Consider the following 21,065-nt stretch of genomic DNA (forward strand, 5'->3'; position numbering starts at 1 on the left):
CCCTGAAGATGAAAAGCTATTGCAGTGACAGAAGTCTTTATTAGGTTGGGCAGTAATGGAATGTGGTGTACACAGGATAAAGTGACGGCTACCTAGAGCATTTAGTGGAAACTAGAAGAGTAATCATGTTTTGTGTTGTTTTGAGTCTGGCTTTCTCGGTGATCTTACTGACCCGGGGGATGTACAGAATAAAAGAAGTGGACTGCATATAAATGTATACTGAAGAAAAAGTAAGGGTGGCATTACATAATCAGACTTTTGCTTGTTCTCTGAGGCACCATATGGCATGGAATCAGTGGTGTTCAAAAGAGAAAGGGTAAAACTAAGGACTTTAAATTTAAATCAGCATGGTCAGCAGATTAGGTGCCTGAAAGCAATGTTCACTGAGAACTGCTGTTAAACATGGTTTTATTTTGTTAAAGCAATGCATTCATCCTGTCAGAGAAGCCTTTATAGAAAAGAAAGAAAGAAAGAGAAAGAAAGAAAGAAAGAAAGAAAGAAAGAAAGAAAGAAAGAAAGAAAGAAAGAAAGAAAGAAAGAAAGAAAGAAAGAAAGAAAGAAGAAAGATTGATTTGCTTTGGGAGTTCTGCACAATTATAATGAGACATTAGAAGTGATCTGTCCTTTCTCTCCAGTACTGTGCATATTAGAATTTAAACAAATCTTTACATATTTAAAAGATTTATATGGCCATCCATCTTAAGCAACTCTGTGCAACTTATAACTTACTCCAGTCTTGGAAGTTTAATGTTTCCATCAGCAGAAGGAACATGCTCTTGGAGTTTTATGTCTGCAAGGCAGAGATTGCAATTCATAGACACCACAGTCAAAAGTGCTCAGCTTCTTAATTTCCTATGACTTCAGGGGTAAGTTCAACAGTTATGTAATGTGAGAGAACAATGATAAATTAGTCAGGTTGTTTTTCTTGAAGACCACTCTTCCATTTTCCAAAAGAGAAACCAATTCATTTTGCTGCATGTGCTTATATAAGGTCAATGACAAGGCGATTACAAAAGAAATAGTAGTTTTTGTTGTTTGTTTTTTATGTGGTTGAGCTATAACAGGAAATTATGATTTCCTGCTGTATGAGTGAGGTTTAGAAGCATTCATAATTCCTGATTACATTCAAACTGAAGTGGAAGACAATTATCACTACAGAGGCTCCATAGCTTAATGTCACAACTTATGGTTTGTGTGCAGAACATGGAGAAAGCCCAAATATGAGTGAGAAACCTTTTATCTGAAATTTTAGATAGGTTTTGACATTCCATTAGGATCAGTACTCTGGTTTTAGATGGGATAGTTTTCTATGTCTCTTTCTTTCTCTCATGCAGAACACAAGACTGCTAAGCAGAAGTCAACACAGTATCATGCCAACTGATCTAATCTGTATACATATAGATTCTGTACAACTGATTAGAGTTTGGACATTTTATAGGACATCACAATGCCTTAATCCCGATTTCTCCTGCATGCATTTAAGTGACTATGTGTATAGGATTGCTAATTGCAAGTTGCTTCTGGCAGTTTAAAAATTCAAAGCATAGCAATATGTAGGAATGATACATTTTGATAGGCTCTTTAAAATATTCATTGCAATAATAACTGATTATAAATATATTGAAGATATTACCTAACATTTCAGTTTTAAAAGAAATGGTGACAGACCAGTGATGGTGTTATATTTTGTTGGGGAAGGGGCTAGTTTCCCCCCTTTTCCTTTTATTGCATTTTAGTCTTCATTAAGGTTTATCTTCCTTCTTCAAGCCAATATAAAATCCAAAATTCTTTTGTGTGGGGAAGAGTGCATTCACAATCAAAACCTTCTGAATTATTGGTAGGGGAAAAAATAAAGAACTAATTGTCACTCTGGTACTTATAAATTTCAAAGCTGCTATGAAATTCAAATTGAGACCTAAAATGCTTTTATAATCATCTCTGGCTTTCCAATAGCCACCAAGCAGGCTTTGCTTCAAGTTTCAAATGGCCCATTTTTACAATATGTTTGTTTATGTGTTTATGTGTGAGAGACAGCCCTCTCCCATATAGATAAAGTTCTGACTGAATTAAATCGAAAAATATTTCATTACAGTTTGGCTAGGTTTTTTTTTTCTTCCTGAAAACAAGTTATGACTTGAAAAACCAGAGAAATCCAAGTTAAAGAAAGGATCTGTCTAAGTTTACTCACAGAGACTATAATAATAGTAAATTGAGGGAAAATCATTTTATTTCAGATGTGGTGCACACCTCTACCCTCCTGCCCCTCCCCTCCCCCTCCCCTCTCTCTTCCTAGTTCATTTCCATTGTTTTGTTTGTTGCTTATTTCTCTGCTATAGAATAATAACAGTTGCATACAAAAGCCTATCAATACTCAATTCACTGATTCCATGCAGTATTTATTTATTTATTATGCCCCATTTTGCCATTCAAAGTGACAAATATGAGAAAAATTTAATGTAGATGTTCCCAGTTTTCCATGCATTATTAACAGATTGATTGAATTAAGATTATAATTTTTTTTAAAAAAGTTATACTAATCATATATAATGAGCAATGAGCAAGTGTACCATAAGAACTTTATACTGAGATTGAACAATCCAGTACGGTCTTCACATCTGACTATATTGGTGAAAACTGGAGCACCCTGATTGTCAAAGTTCTTCTTTGTATTATTATAGTTTATTGCATAGTCAGACAGATATTTTGATTGGATTTGGCATTTTTATTGACCCCATGAGTCCTTCCCAAGAACCTGGGATAGGCAGATGTTATTGTTTGATGGTATTAAAGGTATTGTTGTAGTTCCACAGTTTTAAAGCTTTTCCAAGTAAAGCTGTCTTTTGCAATTGGCTGATGATAATTTTGTCAATGCTGATGATGTTTATGTGGTGCTCCAGATGTTTTGGGATTGCACCTAAGGACCTATTACTATTGGTACTATCTTTGATTTCTTTTGTCACAGTCATTCTACTTTTAGTTGCAGGTCTGAATATTTTGTTATTTTCTCCGGTTCTTTGTCTTCTCGTTATTATTCTGTCTTAATTGATTTTTTTTTTGTTTTCTTCAGAATGAAATGTCTGATTCATGATTACATAATAGAACTATAAAGTCCTCCTAGTGCTGAGTCAAATGTATTTTGTTATGTTCAACTTAGTTTTAGTAAAGTACAAAAATGCCAAATGCTCACCAAACAAGTTGCTTAAGTAATAACTCCTTACAAATATTAAAATAATTTTAATTGTACTATTCTAATGTTAACTGGAAAAAGTGTGATAGAACATATTTTTGTGAGAGTATATGTTGTTGATTTGAAGACTTGTTTCTACCTATCATACATGTAAAGTTAAATATATTTCATTACATAAAACTTGATGGTCCACATACAACTTTATATTTCCTTCCTAATCTCTTGTCATGACTTTCATCCAATTCTGAATATGTACAGTATTCTGATGCGAATAAAATGAACATTTATTGCCATAATTAAATTTCAAGGAGGAGGTTGATTGAAGCATTATTTCATGGCAATAAAGTCAGAGGCCTCAAAATTGCAAACTGCATATTCTTTTGACTTGTTTATTCAGTTATAAATAAATGCTTCAATTAGAGGAAGTCTTATTTTTATTTTATTAAACTGATGATAAATAATTTTGGTGATTGTTTTATTTTTATTTTCTTGTCTTTGACTATGGATGTGTATAATGTTCTATGTCACATGTATAAAATTTCACTGTTGTCATGACTGATTTTACAGTACATCTACACAATCCAATATACAGATCCACCAAGATCTATTTATAGATTCTACATAAATTGATCTTGGTGGAAATATATATTGGATTCTGTAGATATGAGCAACAAGCAATAGTCATGTGGTCACATTATTTTATTTACAGGTGCAAATGAAATATGCAGGACAGATTCCACCAGGTTATCCATGAAGGAGTCTACTCCTCCCTTAACTTTCTGACCAATCCTAATGAAGAAACTGCAGGACTGAAAGGCAAAGGAAACTGTGATGTCCTGCCTCATTTCCCTCCTTTATGTGCACTGATCAATGAAGAATTTTTTGCTCCAGTTGGCCACGGCTGCATTATCCTGGCTGGTGGAATAATATTGATTTTCTGGCTTGAGAACAAATTGGTATACACATGATATTTATTTTCCTAGGTTGAGGACAAATTGGTGGTCACTTGGCATTTTTGCACTTTATTAAAACTAAGTTGAACATAAATAAATTATATAATGAATTAAAATAATTTAAGTTGCTCGCTGCATTTACTAGATATTTGTACTTGTCCTCACATCCGTGATAGTTTTATGAAACTAATTATGCTATTCAGTGTTTCATACTTTGATTTTACCCCCTCTACCTTTTCTTAAACCAACTTTTGGGGAGGGGAAGGGTGCAATTGAAACCTGTTCTAGTTACTATATAAGTAAATTGGGTCAATAGAGGTTTATGAGTCAGTTAAGCTGTTATCTCTGTACAGGCAGAAATTTTAGGCTTTCCATAAATTCAAGAGGTTGCTGCACATAAATATAACACACTGCCTCTCCTGCAAGGTTGTAGAATAACATTCCACAACTTGTCTGCAGGGTCCACTTTTGAAAAGCCTGAAATATAGGATCTCAGCAGCAAATTATTTATTTATTTATTTATTTATTTTATTTAATTTGTATACCGCCCTTCTCCCGAAGGACTCAGGGCAGTGTACAGGGCAATAAATACCAAAAATACAAAATACAAAAGTTAAAAACAAATTAAACAATTGTGCCCGAATACAATAAATTAATTAAAACAGTAAATTAAAACCCCAAACCCATCAGGCCAGGCCAGCTTGTTCAAATAAATAAGTTTTTAGATCACATTGGAAGGAGCGAAGGTCGGGAGCCATCCGGAGCTCAACAAGTAAACAGTTCCAAAGGTCTGGCACGCCCACAGAGAACGCCCTCCCCCTGGGGGCCATCAGTCGGCATTCTCTGACCGGTGACACCCTGAGGAGGCCCTCTCTGTGGGACCGCACTGGGCGGAGGGAAGTTGACGCCGGCCGCAGGGGCTCCTTAGGTACTCCGGACCCGTGCCATGTAGGGCTTTATAGGTCATTACCAGCACCTTGAATCTCACCCGGAAGGCAACTGGAAGCCAATGCAGCTCACGGAGCAAAGGTGTAACATGGGAGTATCGGGAGACCCCCAACACAACTCGCGCGGCTGCATTCTGCACCAGTTGGAGCCTCCGAGTGGTCCTCAAGGGCAGCCCCATGTAGAGAGCATTACAGTAGTCTAACCGAGAGGTCACGAGAGCATGAGTGACTGTGCGCAAGGCATCCCGGTCTAGATAGGGCCGCAACTGGCACACCAGGTGAACCTGGGCAAAGGCCCCCCTAGTCACAGTTACTATATGATCTTCTAAGGAAAGCTGTGAATCTAGGAGGACTCCCAAGTTGTGAGCCCTATCTACGGGGGGTAATAACTCACCCCCCATAGTAAGAGATGGAATGATCTGAATTTCCCGAGATGCCGGCACGCACAGCCACTCAGTCTTGTCAGGGTTGAGCTGAAGCCTGTTCCTCCCCATCCAGACCCGGACTGCCTCCAGGCAATGGGACATCACGTCGAGGGCATCACTGGGGTGGTTTGGGGTCAAAATAAAAAGCTGGGTATCATCAGCATACTGATGATAACCAATTCCAAAACCATGAATGATCTCACCCAGAGGCTTCATATAGATGTTGAACAGGAGAGGCAAGAGGACCGACCCCTGAGGAACTCCACAAACGAGAGGCCTCGAGGTCGACCTCTGTCCTCCTGCCAACACCGACTGCGAACGTCCCAGGAGGTAGGAGGAGAACCACTGAAGAACCGTGCCTCCCACTCCCAATCCCCTGAGATGCCTCAGCAAGATACCATGGTTGATGGTATCAAAAGCCACTGAGAGGTCTAATGGACTAGGACAGAGGAACAACCCCTGTCCCGAGCCCTCCAGAATACAATTATCACTGTATTCAATCCAGCTTAGTTTTTTTTATAATGATATTATCTCAACAATTTCAGAGTTTTTTTTCCTAATGGATTGAAAAACCTATGGCAAATAAGAGATAATCCCCTTTTTAAAAATCACTCACATCTCACTGTTTTCTGGAAGACATTTGAATCTGATTAATTTGACTGCAGTTAACAGAATTGGACAACTGCCAATTTTTTTAATAATTTCCCCTTAAAAATAACTATTTTGTTTAAGGGAACCTCCCATATTGCAAAATGGTACAATTGCACAAACAATTTGAATGGGACTTCAGAGAATCCCTCAGAACCCACCAATGGCAGCATCGAGGTGCCATGTCCTTTCAAAGGTTTGACACACGGGCACTGGTTGAAATGATGTGGGAAGGCTGTGGAAGTGATCATGCCAAATCTCTGACAGCACATGATATCATATCACTAACTGGCAGATTCATAAGGGCAATTCAGACATTTTTCAAGGGCTCGTTCAAGAACTTCACACAGATGTAGTAAAAGGTGATATATAACTTAAAACCGAGAGTTTATTTATTTTAAATGAATAAACAAATCAGATCGATTGTTTACCTTAAATTGGTGTTTCCTAGTTTTGGCTTATCTACAGAAGCAAACAGATGGTTTCCATTCACATTTCTTATCTAATTCATGGAATTATGGTTTTATTCTACAAATGTCTGGCTGCCAGGAAACTTTTTAAATGCTAAGCAGGTCTGTTGAGCAGTTCTAACTGGATATGCCTGAAGAAATTTTCCAGAATAATACAGTAGATACAGTGGACAGAGATATTTTTTTTAACCAGATAGCATAGCGTAGCCACCATGGTGGGGGGGGGGGGAGAAGAAGGGTTGGATTACAATACTTCAAAAATTATATGTGTCCCATGACCTGACATAGCTCTCCTGTCCTTCCAGCTAACTCACCTCTTTAAACTGTGGTGGAGAATTTTAATATAAGTTCCCATATATAGAATGGGAATGGGTAGGGTTAACCATGATGTCCTTTGACAGAAACATCTCTTAAACTCGATCTAATGATGGCAGAAAATGTTCAAAGAGAAGGCATGTTACTTGAAATGTATGCAATAGCAGATTTTTTGCTACCTGCAATGAGCGCTGTTTTCTGGACAGAGATTTGAACCTAAATTCTTGTAGTAGGAGCGCGCATTTGGTCCTCTTCTACTCATGTTAATCACAAGGATCTTTTTTTCTGGATCCCCAAATACATCCAGAACTTCTACTCATAAATGAAAAAAAAATGTTCAGCTGCATATTATTTTCAAAGTTGATACTGAGATCCTGATTTCATGCTATCAGTATTTCACAGTTGGATTACTGTAATGAATTTTATTTCGATCTCCTCATATCTCTTGTGACTTGCTATTAAATGGTCCAGAACTTAACTGTTAGATTTCTTTCTTTTGAGATGTCACTATCTTATCACTTGAATTCTTTTTAATGGAAAGGCTTTTCTAGGGTCATTTGAAATCTAGACCTAGTCTTGCCCTTCAAATGACATCAATTAATTTTTAGCATTGTAGTATCTTGTCTCCTTTCCCCACCAATAAAAACCAGACCCTGGAATGTTTTGAGTTTCAAAATCAGTTTCTCAATGGTTATTATATTATTTTGTTTGATTTTTCTACGTTAGAGATCTTGACAGTTCTGAAGGAAGTTAACTTAGACTTCTTTCATAAGCAAAGACTTGTTTTAGAACAGAGTCAGGTTCTCTTTAAATACTATATCAACAAAACTTCTTAAGATTAAGGTTTCTTTTATGGACTATATTAAGTATGTCTTTTCATTTGTGGTTGCTGATTGGACAAATATCCATTGGCAGTTGGTTGATTCATCATAGTGTAAGTAAAGGACATGCAGCTTGAATGGGCTCTTAGCAAAGCTTCTTTAGCCAAACTAGTATTCTTTCATGGCACATCTTTGTTAATATATGCACACAACCTCATTACCTTATGGTCCTTCATTAATGTACTATTTCAGAACATGGGTAAATGATTAATTACTTGCCTTTATACCCCTTCCATTTAAATGCCTCCTCGGTGTAGGAGATTAGCTTTCTAGAAAGGCTAAACTGCTTTCTAATATACTAGTTTAGTACCAGCAGAGAATTCTTAACAAGGAAATAATTTCAAATGTTTATATATATTCTTGGGATATCAAACAGCATAAACAGGTACTGTATATCTGGTGGTAAGAACAGAAATTCTGCTTCAACTGTACCCATGTTCTTTTTGAGAGAAAGAACAGTGGGGGTCATGAGAGACTTTGATAATCAATCTTAAAACTTAGGCATAGCTCTGTTGTCATCTTATTTTACTTACTTGAGCTCCAGGATTTAATGGAATGTTTCAAAAATCACATCAAAACTTGATTGTTCATGTATTTTAGATGTGAAATCAGCTATTTGCATCAGTCATTAAGAAAAATGGATCCATTTTGCCTTCTATAAGAAGAGAGAGATGCCCAGCCCAGTTAGATTGTCTAAAGAAAACAATTCCATACCAACTCTATCATTATTTGCTTTGGTTTTTCTTGGGCAGTTACATCAGCCTTTGGATTTAAGAATATAAGAACAGCCATACTAGACCTGCAGTATCATTTTAGCATTTTGTTGCTCCAGTGGCCATAAACAAGACTTGAGTCCAGTACCATTCTCCTAATCATGAGCTCTACTAAAGGCACTATAAACCTATCCTGGATAACAGCCATTGGTAGTTTGACCTCTCTTTTTATATCATCTAATTAAATAGGAATTAGCTGAAGGCACTGATAAATAGTGTCTGAAATAACATCTGGACAGTGAAAGGCTGATTACTCTGTACAATTTAGGTTAATATTCTTATTTCTACATAATTTTGTAGGTTATAAAAAAGTCCAATTTCAGCCCTAGAATTCAGGAATCCCTGAATGTATCCATTATAGCATCAAAAACCTCATGAAGAGGTTTATTAAGGATCTGTTGGGAAATGGTCTGTCACATTCATGATGATTCTTAACATAGTTTAATATTGCACTGGATTACTGTATAAAGCAATTAATTAAGATTTGGTTATTCATATTTGCTTTTTTGAAATGAATTTAACAACTGGCCAGTAGTGGCAAAAATATTTACCAGTGGGATTCAGGCAAGCTATATAAAGTATTTCTGAAATTCTGGAGACAGCTCCAGCTATGCTTTATCATCCTAAGTAAATGGGTAATTATAACTAGGTGTAAAACTGAAGTCTTCGTGCTTGCTTGTTAATAATTCAGTGGCTGTAAATTTTGGACCTGATAAATTTGGGTCTCCTGGATAATAAAAGGATTTATTTTATTTCATGAGTAATGACTTTCCTTTAATTACATTAAAGAGGAGATAATGGCAATTCTCTATGCTTAAGGCAACATTGTTAGTTGTACTTTTTTCTCATATTAAAACATTCATTTAATCTTGTCCAGGAATAAAAAGTTGGAGGCCTGTCAGCATCATTTTTATAGATAACTCTTCTTTTAAAAAAGATATTGGGTATCATAAGGCTCAAGGGCTGCCTTGCCAGACTCATTTATTTCCATTTACCTTTTGTCAGCATTGCAGATGGAAGACATTCAATTAAATCATGTCACCTGTTACTTGGTATCTAATTTGTATTTGTAAATGGCAGAGATTAGAATGCCAAGCTTCACATGCACCCAACTTTTTGAAATTAGGTAGAACAATAATCCCTTTGGAAACGTTAGGAAAAGTATACATCTGAGAAGAATAGTTATTTATGCACAGTGAGTTCCAAGGTCCTTGTCAGGGCTTTTAAGATCAAATCTATTCTGTTTATTTTTCCATCCATGTTTCAAGCTTGGCAGGAACAGCCCTTCCATTAGGAACAGTTAACTAACTACCTTACACAGCAGGTCTTACAGGTATCTGTGGAGGGCAATAGTAGTAGCCCCACATGATCTGTACCTCTGCCTTAGTGAACATCCCTAAGCTGTCCCTTTGGGTTTAGTTGGAAAATGGATACTCTCCTAACAGCGGGGTTGAAAAAGAGTTTTGCAGCTAGTCCCATGGGCTGTTCTATGTGGATTTGCACTTAGCTAGGTAGCAAAATCTACTGAACCTGGCTGATATTGACAAGTTGAACAGGATTAATATTTGGATGAGAGACCACTGAAAATACCAAGGATGTAGGCTAGACTAACAGTTTGAAAATAACATCCCAAAATATTTCATTGTTTTAAACAATGTACATGGCTACCCATCTTGCATATGAACTCAAGGCAGCTAACAACAATCAGTGAAAAACAATATAATAAGATCTCTAGAAACCAAACAGGAAGCAGAATTAAAATAAGCTAGTCCACGACTTTCAACAGTTCATTTAGTGACTGTTCGAAGTTACAGCAGCACTGAAAAACGTGACTTATAACCATTTTTCATATTTACGACCTTTGCAGCAACCCCATGATTATGTCATCAAAATTCAGATGCTTGGCAACTGGTTCATATTTATGACCATTGCTGTGTCCCAAGGTCATGTGATCACTTTTTGTGTGCTTCTGACAAGCAAAATAAATGGGGAAGGCAGATTCACGTAACAACCAGTTTACTAATTTATCAACTGCAGTGATTCACTTAACAACTGTGGCAAGAAAAGCTGTAAAATGGGGCAAAACTCACTTAACAAATGTCTCACTTAACAACATATTTTGGGCTTAATTGTGGTTGTAAATTGAGGACTACCTGTAAACATATCACATCTTACAATACGCTCATAGCACATATTGTTAAGATAAAAACGTGAGTGTTAAACGTAACTCAAGGATTTTATTCTCTCTGTCTTTTAAAACAAATATGATTGGGATGAAGAAGAGGCAACGTCTCCATTTCAGGGAACTAAATACCATGGCACAGCTTTGAGAATAAATCAAGTGAACTGATCAGTATTGGGCCTTATTTTTCCAAGAAAATCTGATTTTCATACTGTTGTATGCAGTATTATAGTTAATCTTCTTTCATTTGAAATGTTGCCTACCCCAGATCTTGAAGTCAGTTTCAATGTTCTTTGGATTATGAGTATTTTTCTTGTTCCAAAAATATCGTCATCAATCAATCAATCAATCAATCAATTTATTATTACAGCCAAAGGCCAAGATATCGTCACCTTTCTCCTCTGAACGTTATATTCTGTACATAGACACACTTCCCATTTTTACACTGCCCCTACTAATATGCTTCAGACTGCAGATAGCTATCATGAGACAGAAAACGACTTCCCTTTGCTAATTGTTAATTCAGCAGTAGAGCAAGAAAGCTTTAACATTATCCGTAGCTTTTATCTTTTTTTTGATGACTTAGGATTCCATTTCCAAAAAATTGCCACACTGATAGATATGCACTTTCTATAAGTTCATTAATTCTTAGCTTTACCAGTATTTAGTTTTAACATTGTGGAGGTGAATAATTTCAGACCCTTTTAACATCATATCAAACTATTGAATTTATTCATTAATTAATCAAATTTATATGTCCGCCCATCTCACAGGAAGTGACTCTGGGTGGTGTACAATATTATTCACTATTATTTTTTGACAAACAAAAATATTTTTAATGTATTGAAATTGATGTTTCCGTTGGAGTTTAATAAAAACAGGGAAGGGAATTGTTGTTTAGGCATTTCTACTTGTCACCCAATGGACATCCTTTTATCAAGATTAACTGCTTCTTTGACCTCTAAGAAGTTCAAGCTTGCATAATCAGTGATGCAAGTTTTTTCTTTCTTCTTGGTTTTTCCAAGCATCAGGCCCAGTCTTCAGGAGTTTTGCCTTTGTATTATGTGTCCAAATATTTAAGCTTTGGATTCACTTTTTGTAATTTCACTGAGCAACCTGGATTTACTTCATCTTGTACGAACTTGCAGTCCAAAATATTTTCTCCAATATTCACAGTTCAAAGACTTCAGATTTTCTTTGTGCATTTTTGATCGTTCAATCCAAAGGCTACAAGGATTGATAGGCTATTACATTTTTTGGTAATGTATAGCATTAAACCCTTAAAGTGGTCAATAAAGCAAAAAAAAAGACATTTATTTATTTCCTAGATTTATATTCTTTAAAATATAAGTATATGTAATGTTCCTTCCTCCCATTATTCTCCACATTGGCATACTTTAAGATTTTAAAAATTACTTCATTTAAGGTGTTTATTAACTTTACCTATCATTCTACTTCTTAAATTAACAATATTGTCTTATTCTCCTGTAAGGGACAATTTTTCTAATGAAAGATTGCTCTAATGCTTCTTCTTTTATCTTTTTTAAAATATTAATCCTTTGGGTCATATTTGTTTGTTTATTGCCTCTGCTAATTTTCCCTAAACTTTATTCTTGAAATTCAATTTCATAACACTTGCCATAGGTTTGGAATGCAATTTTACACTCTGAAAAGTATCACTCCTGTCCTCCAAGAAATGCTATTCCAAAGTATTGGATATAATTTTAAAACATTATTTTTATTCTGTACTATTTCTGACATACAAACAGAAAATTTGTTTCTTCTAAATTGAGTCAATTGTGAATTAGATTTGAACTTCATTCTGCTATTCACTGCTGTTGGCAGAAACTTCTAACTACTTTGCCCTGACTTATTTCTTCTTTATCTTATTTCTTAAAAATGCTACAAAAGAATCAATGCCTGTTTTGAATTATGCTTAGTATATGTCATTTGAGTATCATCACCACTACTTTTCCTCGACATCAGCATATATGATACTATAACTCTTCCTATAGAACACTTATATATCTACAGAAAGAGCTGTAGAGTGTTTTATTAATCTTTTTAATTCTTGATTTATTCAACTGAGAGAGAAATAGCAAACATGGCAAAACACATGCCTGCACGCGTGCGTGCACACACACACACATGGTATGATTATGCTCTTTTAGGAAGACGTTGTTCTTTTTCTGAAGGGGAAAACCAGTTATAGTTGAAATATTTTCACTTTACCACTGAAGGCCTAGATATTGTAGTTTGTATTAAAGCATCTTGAGACTTGGTATGGTTTCTTCTGGACAGATTTGCAATTTATATCCTGGTAACACTAAAGAAAGGGACGCGGTGGCTCAGTGGGTTAGGACGCTGAGCTTGTCGATCAGAAGGTCAGCAGTTTGGTGGATCGAATCCCGAGTGCCGCATAACAGAGTAAGCGCCTGTTACTCGTCCCAGCTTCTGCCAACCTAGCAGTTTGAAAGCATGTAAAAATGCAAGTAGAAAAATAGGGACCACTACGGTAGTCTTGCCCTTCAAATGACATCAATTAATTTTTAGCATTGTAGTATCTTGTCTCCTTTCCCCACCAATAAAAACCAGACCCTGGAATGTTTTGAGTTTCAAAATCAGTTTCTCAATGGTTATTATATTATTTTGTTTGATTTTTCTACGTTAGAGATCTTGACAGTTCTGAAGGAAGTTAACTTAGACTTCTTTCATAAGCAAAGACTTGTTTTAGAACAGAGTCAGGTTCTCTTTAAATACTATATCAACAAAACTTCTTAAGATTAAGGTTTCTTTTATGGACTATATTAAGTATGTCTTTTCATTTGTGGTTGCTGATTGGACAAATATCCATTGGCAGTTGGTTGATTCATCATAGTGTAAGTAAAGGACATGCAGCTTGAATGGGCTCTTAGCAAAGCTTCTTTAGCCAAACTAGTATTCTTTCATGGCACATCTTTGTTAATATATGCACACAACCTCATTACCTTATGGTCCTTCATTAATGTACTATTTCAGAACATGGGTAAATGATTAATTACTTGCCTTTATACCCCTTCCATTTAAATGCCTCCTCGGTGTAGGAGATTAGCTTTCTAGAAAGGCTAAACTGCTTTCTAATATACTAGTTTAGTACCAGCAGAGAATTCTTAACAAGGAAATAATTTCAAATGTTTATATATATTCTTGGGATATCAAACAGCATAAACAGGTACTGTATATCTGGTGGTAAGAACAGAAATTCTGCTTCAACTGTACCCATGTTCTTTTTGAGAGAAAGAACAGTGGGGGTCATGAGAGACTTTGATAATCAATCTTAAAACTTAGGCATAGCTCTGTTGTCATCTTATTTTACTTACTTGAGCTCCAGGATTTAATGGAATGTTTCAAAAATCACATCAAAACTTGATTGTTCATGTATTTTAGATGTGAAATCAGCTATTTGCATCAGTCATTAAGAAAAATGGATCCATTTTGCCTTCTATAAGAAGAGAGAGATGCCCAGCCCAGTTAGATTGTCTAAAGAAAACAATTCCATACCAACTCTATCATTATTTGCTTTGGTTTTTCTTGGGCAGTTACATCAGCCTTTGGATTTAAGAATATAAGAACAGCCATACTAGACCTGCAGTATCATTTTAGCATTTTGTTGCTCCAGTGGCCATAAACAAGACTTGAGTCCAGTACCATTCTCCTAATCATGAGCTATACTAAAGGCACTATAAACCTATCCTGGATAACAGCCATTGGTAGTTTGACCTCTCTTTTTATATCATCTAATTAAATAGGAATTAGCTGAAGGCACTGATAAATAGTGTCTGAAATAACATCTGGACTGTGAAAGGCTGATTACTCTGTACAATTTAGGTTAATATTCTTATTTCTACATAATTTTGTAGGTTATAAAAAAAGTCCAATTTCAGCCCTAGAATTCAGGAATCCCTGAATGTATCCATTATAGCATCAAAAACCTCATGAAGAGGTTTATTAAGGATCTGTTGGGAAATGGTCTGTCACATTCATGATGATTCTTAACATAGTTTAATATTGCACTGGATTACTGTATAAAGCAATTAATTAAGATTTGGTTATTCATATTTGCTTTTTTGAAATGAATTTAACAACTGGCCAGTAGTGGCAAAAATATTTACCAGTGGGATTCAGGCAAGCTACTGTATATAAAGTATTTCTGAAATTCTGGAGACAGCTCCAGCTATGCTTTATCATCCTAAGTAAATGGGTAATTATAACTAGGTGTAAACCTGAAGTCTTCGTGCTTGCTTGTTAATAATTCAGTGGCTGTAAATTTTGGACCTGATAAATTTGGGTCTCCTGGATAATAAAAGGATTTATTTTATTTCATGAGTAATGACTTTCCTTTAATTACATTAAAGAGGAGATAATGGCAATTCTCTATGCTTAAGGCAACATTGTTAGTTGTACTTTTTTCTCATATTAAAACATTCATTTAATCTTGTCCAGGAATAAAAAGTTGGAGGCCTGTCAGCATCAGTTTTATAGATAACTCTTCTTTTAAAAAAGATATTGGGTATCATAAGGCTCAAGGGCTGCCTTGCCAGACTCATTTATTTCCATTTACCTTTTGTCAGCATTGCAGATGGAAGACATTCAATTAAATCATGTCACCTGTTACTTGTTATCTAATTTGTATTTGTAAATGGCAGAGATTAGAATGCCAAGCTTCACATGCACCCAACTTTTTGAAATTAGGTAGAACAATAATCCCTTTGGAAACGTTAGGAAAAGTATACATCTGAGAAGAATAGTTATTTATGCACAGTGAGTTCCAAGGTCCTTGTCAGGGCTTTTAAGATCAAATCTATTCTGTTTATTTTTCCATCCATGTTTCAAGCTTGGCAGGAACAGCCCTTCCATTAGGAACAGTTAACTAACTACCTTACACAGCAGGTCTTACAGGTATCTGTGGAGGGCAATAGTAGTAGCCCCACATGATCTGTACCTCTGCCTTAGTGAACATCCCTAAGCTGTCCCTTTGGGTTTAGTTGGAAAATGGATACTCTCCTAACAGCGGGGTTGAAAAAGAGTTTTGCAGCTAGTCCCATGGGCTGTTCTATGTGGATTTGCACTTAGCTAGGTAGCAAAATCTACTGAACCTGGCTGATATTGACAAGTTGAACAGGATTAATATTTGGATGAGAGACCACTGAAAATACCAAGGATGTAGGCTAGACTAACAGTTTGAAAATAACATCCCAACATATTTCATTGTTTTAAACAATGTACATGGCTACCCATCTTGCATATGAACTCAAGGCAGCTAACAACAATCAGTGAAAAACAATATAATAAGATTTCTAGAAACCAAACAGGAAGCAGAATTAAAATAAGCTAGTCCACGACTTTCAACAGTTCATTTAGTGACTGTTCAAAGTTACAGCAGCACTGAAAAACGTGACTTATAACCATTTTTCATATTTACGACCTTTGCAGCAACCCCATGATTATGTCATCAAAATTCAGATGCTTGGCAACTGGTTCATATTTATGACCATTGCTGTGTCCCAAGGTCATGTGATCACTTTTTGTGTGCTTCTGACAAGCAAAATAAATGGGGAAGGCAGATTCACGTAACAACCAGTTTACTAATTTATCAACTGCAGTGATTCACTTAAGAACTGTGGCAAGAAAAGCTGTAAAATGGGGCAAAACTCACTTAACAAATGTCTCACTTAACAACATATTTTGGGCTTAATTGTGGTTGTAAATTGAGGACTACCTGTAAACATATCACATCTTACAATACGCTCATAGCACATATTGTTAAGATAAAAACGTGAGTGTTAAACGTAACTCAAGGATTTTATTCTCTCTGTCTTTTAAAACAAATATGATTGGGATGAAGAAGAGGCAACGTCTCCATTTCAGGGAACTAAATACCATGGCACAGCTTTGAGAATAAATCAAGTGAACTGATCAGTATTGGGCCTTATTTTTCCAAGAAAATCTGATTTTCATACTGTTGTATGCAGTATTATAGTTAATCTTCTTTCATTTGAAATGTTGCCTACCCCAGATCTTGAAGTCAGTTTCAATGTTCTTTGGATTATGAGTATTTTTCTTGTTCCAAAAATATCGTCATCAATCAATCAATCAATCAATCAATTTATTATTACAGCCAAAGGCCAAGATATCGTCACCTTTCTCCTCTGAACGTTATATTCTGTACATAGACACACTTCCCATTTTTACACTGCCCCTACTAATATGCTTCAGACTGCAGATAGCTATCATGAGACAGAAAACGACTTCCCTTTGCTAATTGTTAATTCAGCAGTAGAGCAAGAAAGCTTTAACATTATCCGTAGCTTTTATCTTTTTTTTGATGACTTAGGATTCCATTTCCAAAAAATTGCCACACTGATAGATATGCACTTTCTATAAGTTCATTAATTCTTAGCTTTACCAGTATTTAGTTTTAACATTGTGGAGGTGAATAATTTCAGACCCTTTTAACATCATATCAAACTATTGAATTTATTCATTAATTAATCAAATTTATATGTCCGCCCATATCACAGGAAGTGACTCTGGGTGGTGTACAATATTATTCACTATTATTTTTTGACAAACAAAAATATTTTTAATGTATTGAAATTGATGTTTCCGTTGGAGTTTAATAAAAACAGGGAAGGGAATTGTTGTTTAGGCATTTCTACTTGTCACCCAATGGACATCCTTTTATCAAGATTAACTGCTTCTTTGACCTCTAAGAAGTTCAAGCTTGCATAATCAGTGATGCAAGTTTTTTCTTTCTTCTTGGTTTTTCCAAGCATCAGGCCCAGTCTTCAGGAGTTTTGCCTTTGTATTATGTGTCCAAATATTTAAGCTTTGGATTCACTTTTTGTAATTTCACTGAGCAACCTGGATTTACTTCATCTTGTACGAACTTGCAGTCCAAAATATTTTCTCCAATATTCACAGTTCAAAGACTTCAGATTTTCTTTGTGCATTTTTGATCGTTCAATCCAAAGGCTACAAAAAATGCTATACATTTTTTGGTAATGTATAGCATTAAACCCTTAAAGTGGTCAATAAAGCAAAAAAAAGACATTTATTTATTTCCTAGATTTATATTCTTTAAAATATAAGTATATGTAATGTTCCTTCCTCCCATTATTCTCCACATTGGCATACTTTAAGATTTTAAAAATTACTTCATTTAAGGTGTTTATTAACTTTACCTATCATTCTACTTCTTAAATTAACAATATTGTCTTATTCTCCTGTAAGGGACAATTTTTCTAATGAAAGATTGCTCTAATGCTTCTTCTTTTATCTTTTTTAAAATATTAATCCTTTGGGTCATATTTGTTTGTTTATTGCCTCTGCTAATTTTCCCTAAACTTTATTCTTGAAATTCAATTTCATAACACTTGCCATAGGTATGGAATGCAATTTTACACTCTGAAAAGTATCACTCCTGTCCTCCAAGAAATGCTATTCCAAAGTATTGGATATAATTTTAAAACATTATTTTTATTCTGTACTATTTCTGACATACAAACAGAAAATTTGTTTCTTCTAAATTGAGTCAATTGTGAATTAGATTTGAACTTCATTCTGCTATTCACTGCTGTTGGCAGAAACTTCTAACTACTTTGCCCTGACTTATTTCTTCTTTATCTTATTTCTTAAAAATGCTACAAAAGAATCAATGCCTGTTTTGAATTATGCTTAGTATATGTCATTTGAGTATCATCACCACTACTTTTCCTCGACATCAGCATATATGATACTATAACTCTTCCTATAGAACACTTATATATCTACAGAAAGAGCTGTAGACTGTTTTATTAATCTTTTTAATTCTTGATTTATTCAACTGAGAGAGAAATAGCAAACATGGCAAAACACATGCCTGCACGCGTGCGTGCACACACACACACATGGTATGATTATGCTCTTTTAGGAAGACGTTCTTTTTCTGAAGGGGAAAACCAGTCATAGTTGAAATATTTTCACTTTACCACTGAAGGCCTAGATATTGTAGTTTGTATTAAAGCATCTTGAGACTTGGTATGGTTTCTTCTGGACAGATTTGCAATTTATATCCTGGTAACACTAAAGAAAGGGACGCGGTGGCTCAGTGGGTTAGGACGCTGAGCTTGTCGATCAGAAGGTCAGCAGTTTGGTGGATCGAATCCCGAGTGCCGCATAACAGAGTAAGCGCCTGTTACTCGTCCCAGCTTCTGCCAACCTAGCAGTTTGAAAGCATGTAAAAATGCAAGTAGAAAAATAGGGACCACTACGGTAGGAAAGTAACAGCATTCTGTGCGCCTTTGGCATCTAGTCATGCCGGCCACATGACCACGGAGACGTCCTCGGACAAGCACTGGCTCTTTGGCTTTGAAACGGAGATGAGCACCGGCCCCTAGAGTCGGAAACGACTAGCACGCATGTGCGGGGGAACCTTTACCTTTACCTTTTTAACACTAAAGAAAGATTATTACAATGGAGATCAATTTGAAAACTATTGCAGAGTTTGACTATTATAATGTCAGTGTTGAAATAATACAACTGAACTAAAATTAACCAATTTTCAGTTTCAGTTTTCAAGGATAATTCAAACTCTTTCTTTTCAAGTCCTGTGTTGCTCAGATCCATGGTACCTGAAAGAAACACATTTCCATATTGTATCTTCCCATGAGTTGGGGTCATTGATGGAAACTCTTCTTTGGCTGTCCAGCATCTGAGATTTGAGCAGCAACTGAAGCAGAGGACTTTTTCCACTGCTTATATTTCTGTTGCTCTGTTCCAAGAAAGAGATATCTGGCATTGAAGATGTTCTCATTCATCCAGGCCTCTGGAAGTTCAGTTTCTTAGACTATTTTAGTGACTGTTTCGTTGCTGTTTGGAATGCTCTGTATTAGAGAATTGCAATGTGGCCCATTTTAAAAGGGTACTTGACCAAAGACATTGTCATCAGTCTTGCAACATTTACCAGACTATCAGAGCCAAGTTGCCACAGTTTTCTTTTGTTCTTATCACAACCATTATGAGACACCAAAACAGATACCACCAGTGGAACTGTCTGCATTTCCCTATGCTTCTTTTCATGGTGGGAAGATTAAAGAACAAGCATAACTACCTGCAGAATAAAAACACCCAAACACTACCATGGTTTAGAACTTGCAGATAAGGAACACACCCTGAAGGGTACTTGATGAGTTTTCTCAAATGGGAAATTGATTCACTTTCCTAACATTTCACATAGAAAATCAATGCTTACAATATATTCAGCACTCTTTCGTGCTTTTTTAAGTGGGAAATGGGGGTTGGAGTTTAATAGGCAGCGAACTGAAATTTTGGCTTATTTATGAAAGCTTTCAAATAATTGCACAAAGTATTTCAGTTGTATTAAATCTTTCTTTTTCTTTCCTTTTTCCTTTTCCTTTCCTTTTCTTTTTTCATGTTCAGGAGTGCGCTTAGACAGAGTACGTGGTGGTCGCCAGAAGTACAAACGCAGAATAGATGCAGAAAATAGTCCATACCTGAATCCTCAACTAGTCCAGCCAGCTAAAAAGCCATGTAAGTACCTAGTAAGGCAGGTTAACCTTTGATGTCATCAATCAATGAAGGCATAGGAACAAAACAGCATGCTGTCTTGAATAAATGATTTCATCTACTATTTTTATCACCTTGTTCCTTTTTCAGAATAACTAAAGAAAGTACGCTTTGAGAGTAAGAGTTTGCTAATGCTCAATTTATGCTATACAAATTTTACACTTCCAGGTGATCTTTATTTTCACTGGTACATAAAATGGGTTGTGCTAGGATCATTAGTTCATTGAAGCTTCTAGTCTCAGATTTTATAAGAATGAAATGTAGTTTTCACTAACTAGATGAATTTGACTGCTCAACCTCTCAATGAAAATGCATTAGGAGCCTCATTAATTTATAGCAATAGAAGATTGAAATGCTACCTGTATTTCAATAAAATAGCAACGTGCTACAACTATAAAATACATTAAGGTAAGGTTTATGTATTTGTGTGTGTAGTTAAAACAGACATGAGTTTTCTCACGCGCAAATAGTACTTAAAAAGCAAGATATAAACTAAAAATTAAAGATTTTGCAATTTGTACAAATTCATGCCTGCTAATTCCCTAAAGAAAATATAATAACACTCCATGATATAAAAATCAATTGCATATCCTGTCCAAAGATGAATTGGCAATAAATGCAAATTCTTTCATATGTTACTTGCAAGCTGGCTGCCACTAAGTAGTGGCATAAACCACT

The 21,065-nt window shown here is 35.6% G+C and overlaps 1 protein-coding gene across 4 annotated transcripts in view; it reads left to right on the plus strand.

The window, feature by feature from the left end:
• Nucleotides 1–21,065, plus strand: part of ESRRG (estrogen related receptor gamma) — a 202,893-nt gene that overhangs the window by 116,160 nt on the left and 65,668 nt on the right. For all 4 annotated transcript variants that reach the window (XM_081312890.1, XM_081312891.1, XM_081312892.1 and 1 more), the window contains exon 5: nucleotides 20,241–20,351. In XM_081312890.1, coding sequence (XP_081169016.1) covers nucleotides 20,241–20,351 — 111 coding nt within the window. The remainder of the gene's footprint in view (nucleotides 1–20,240; nucleotides 20,352–21,065) is intronic.

This window comes from Vipera berus (assembly GCF_964194415.1).
Source record: "Vipera berus genome assembly, chromosome: 1".
Classification (NCBI taxonomy): domain Eukaryota; kingdom Metazoa; phylum Chordata; class Lepidosauria; order Squamata; family Viperidae; genus Vipera; species Vipera berus.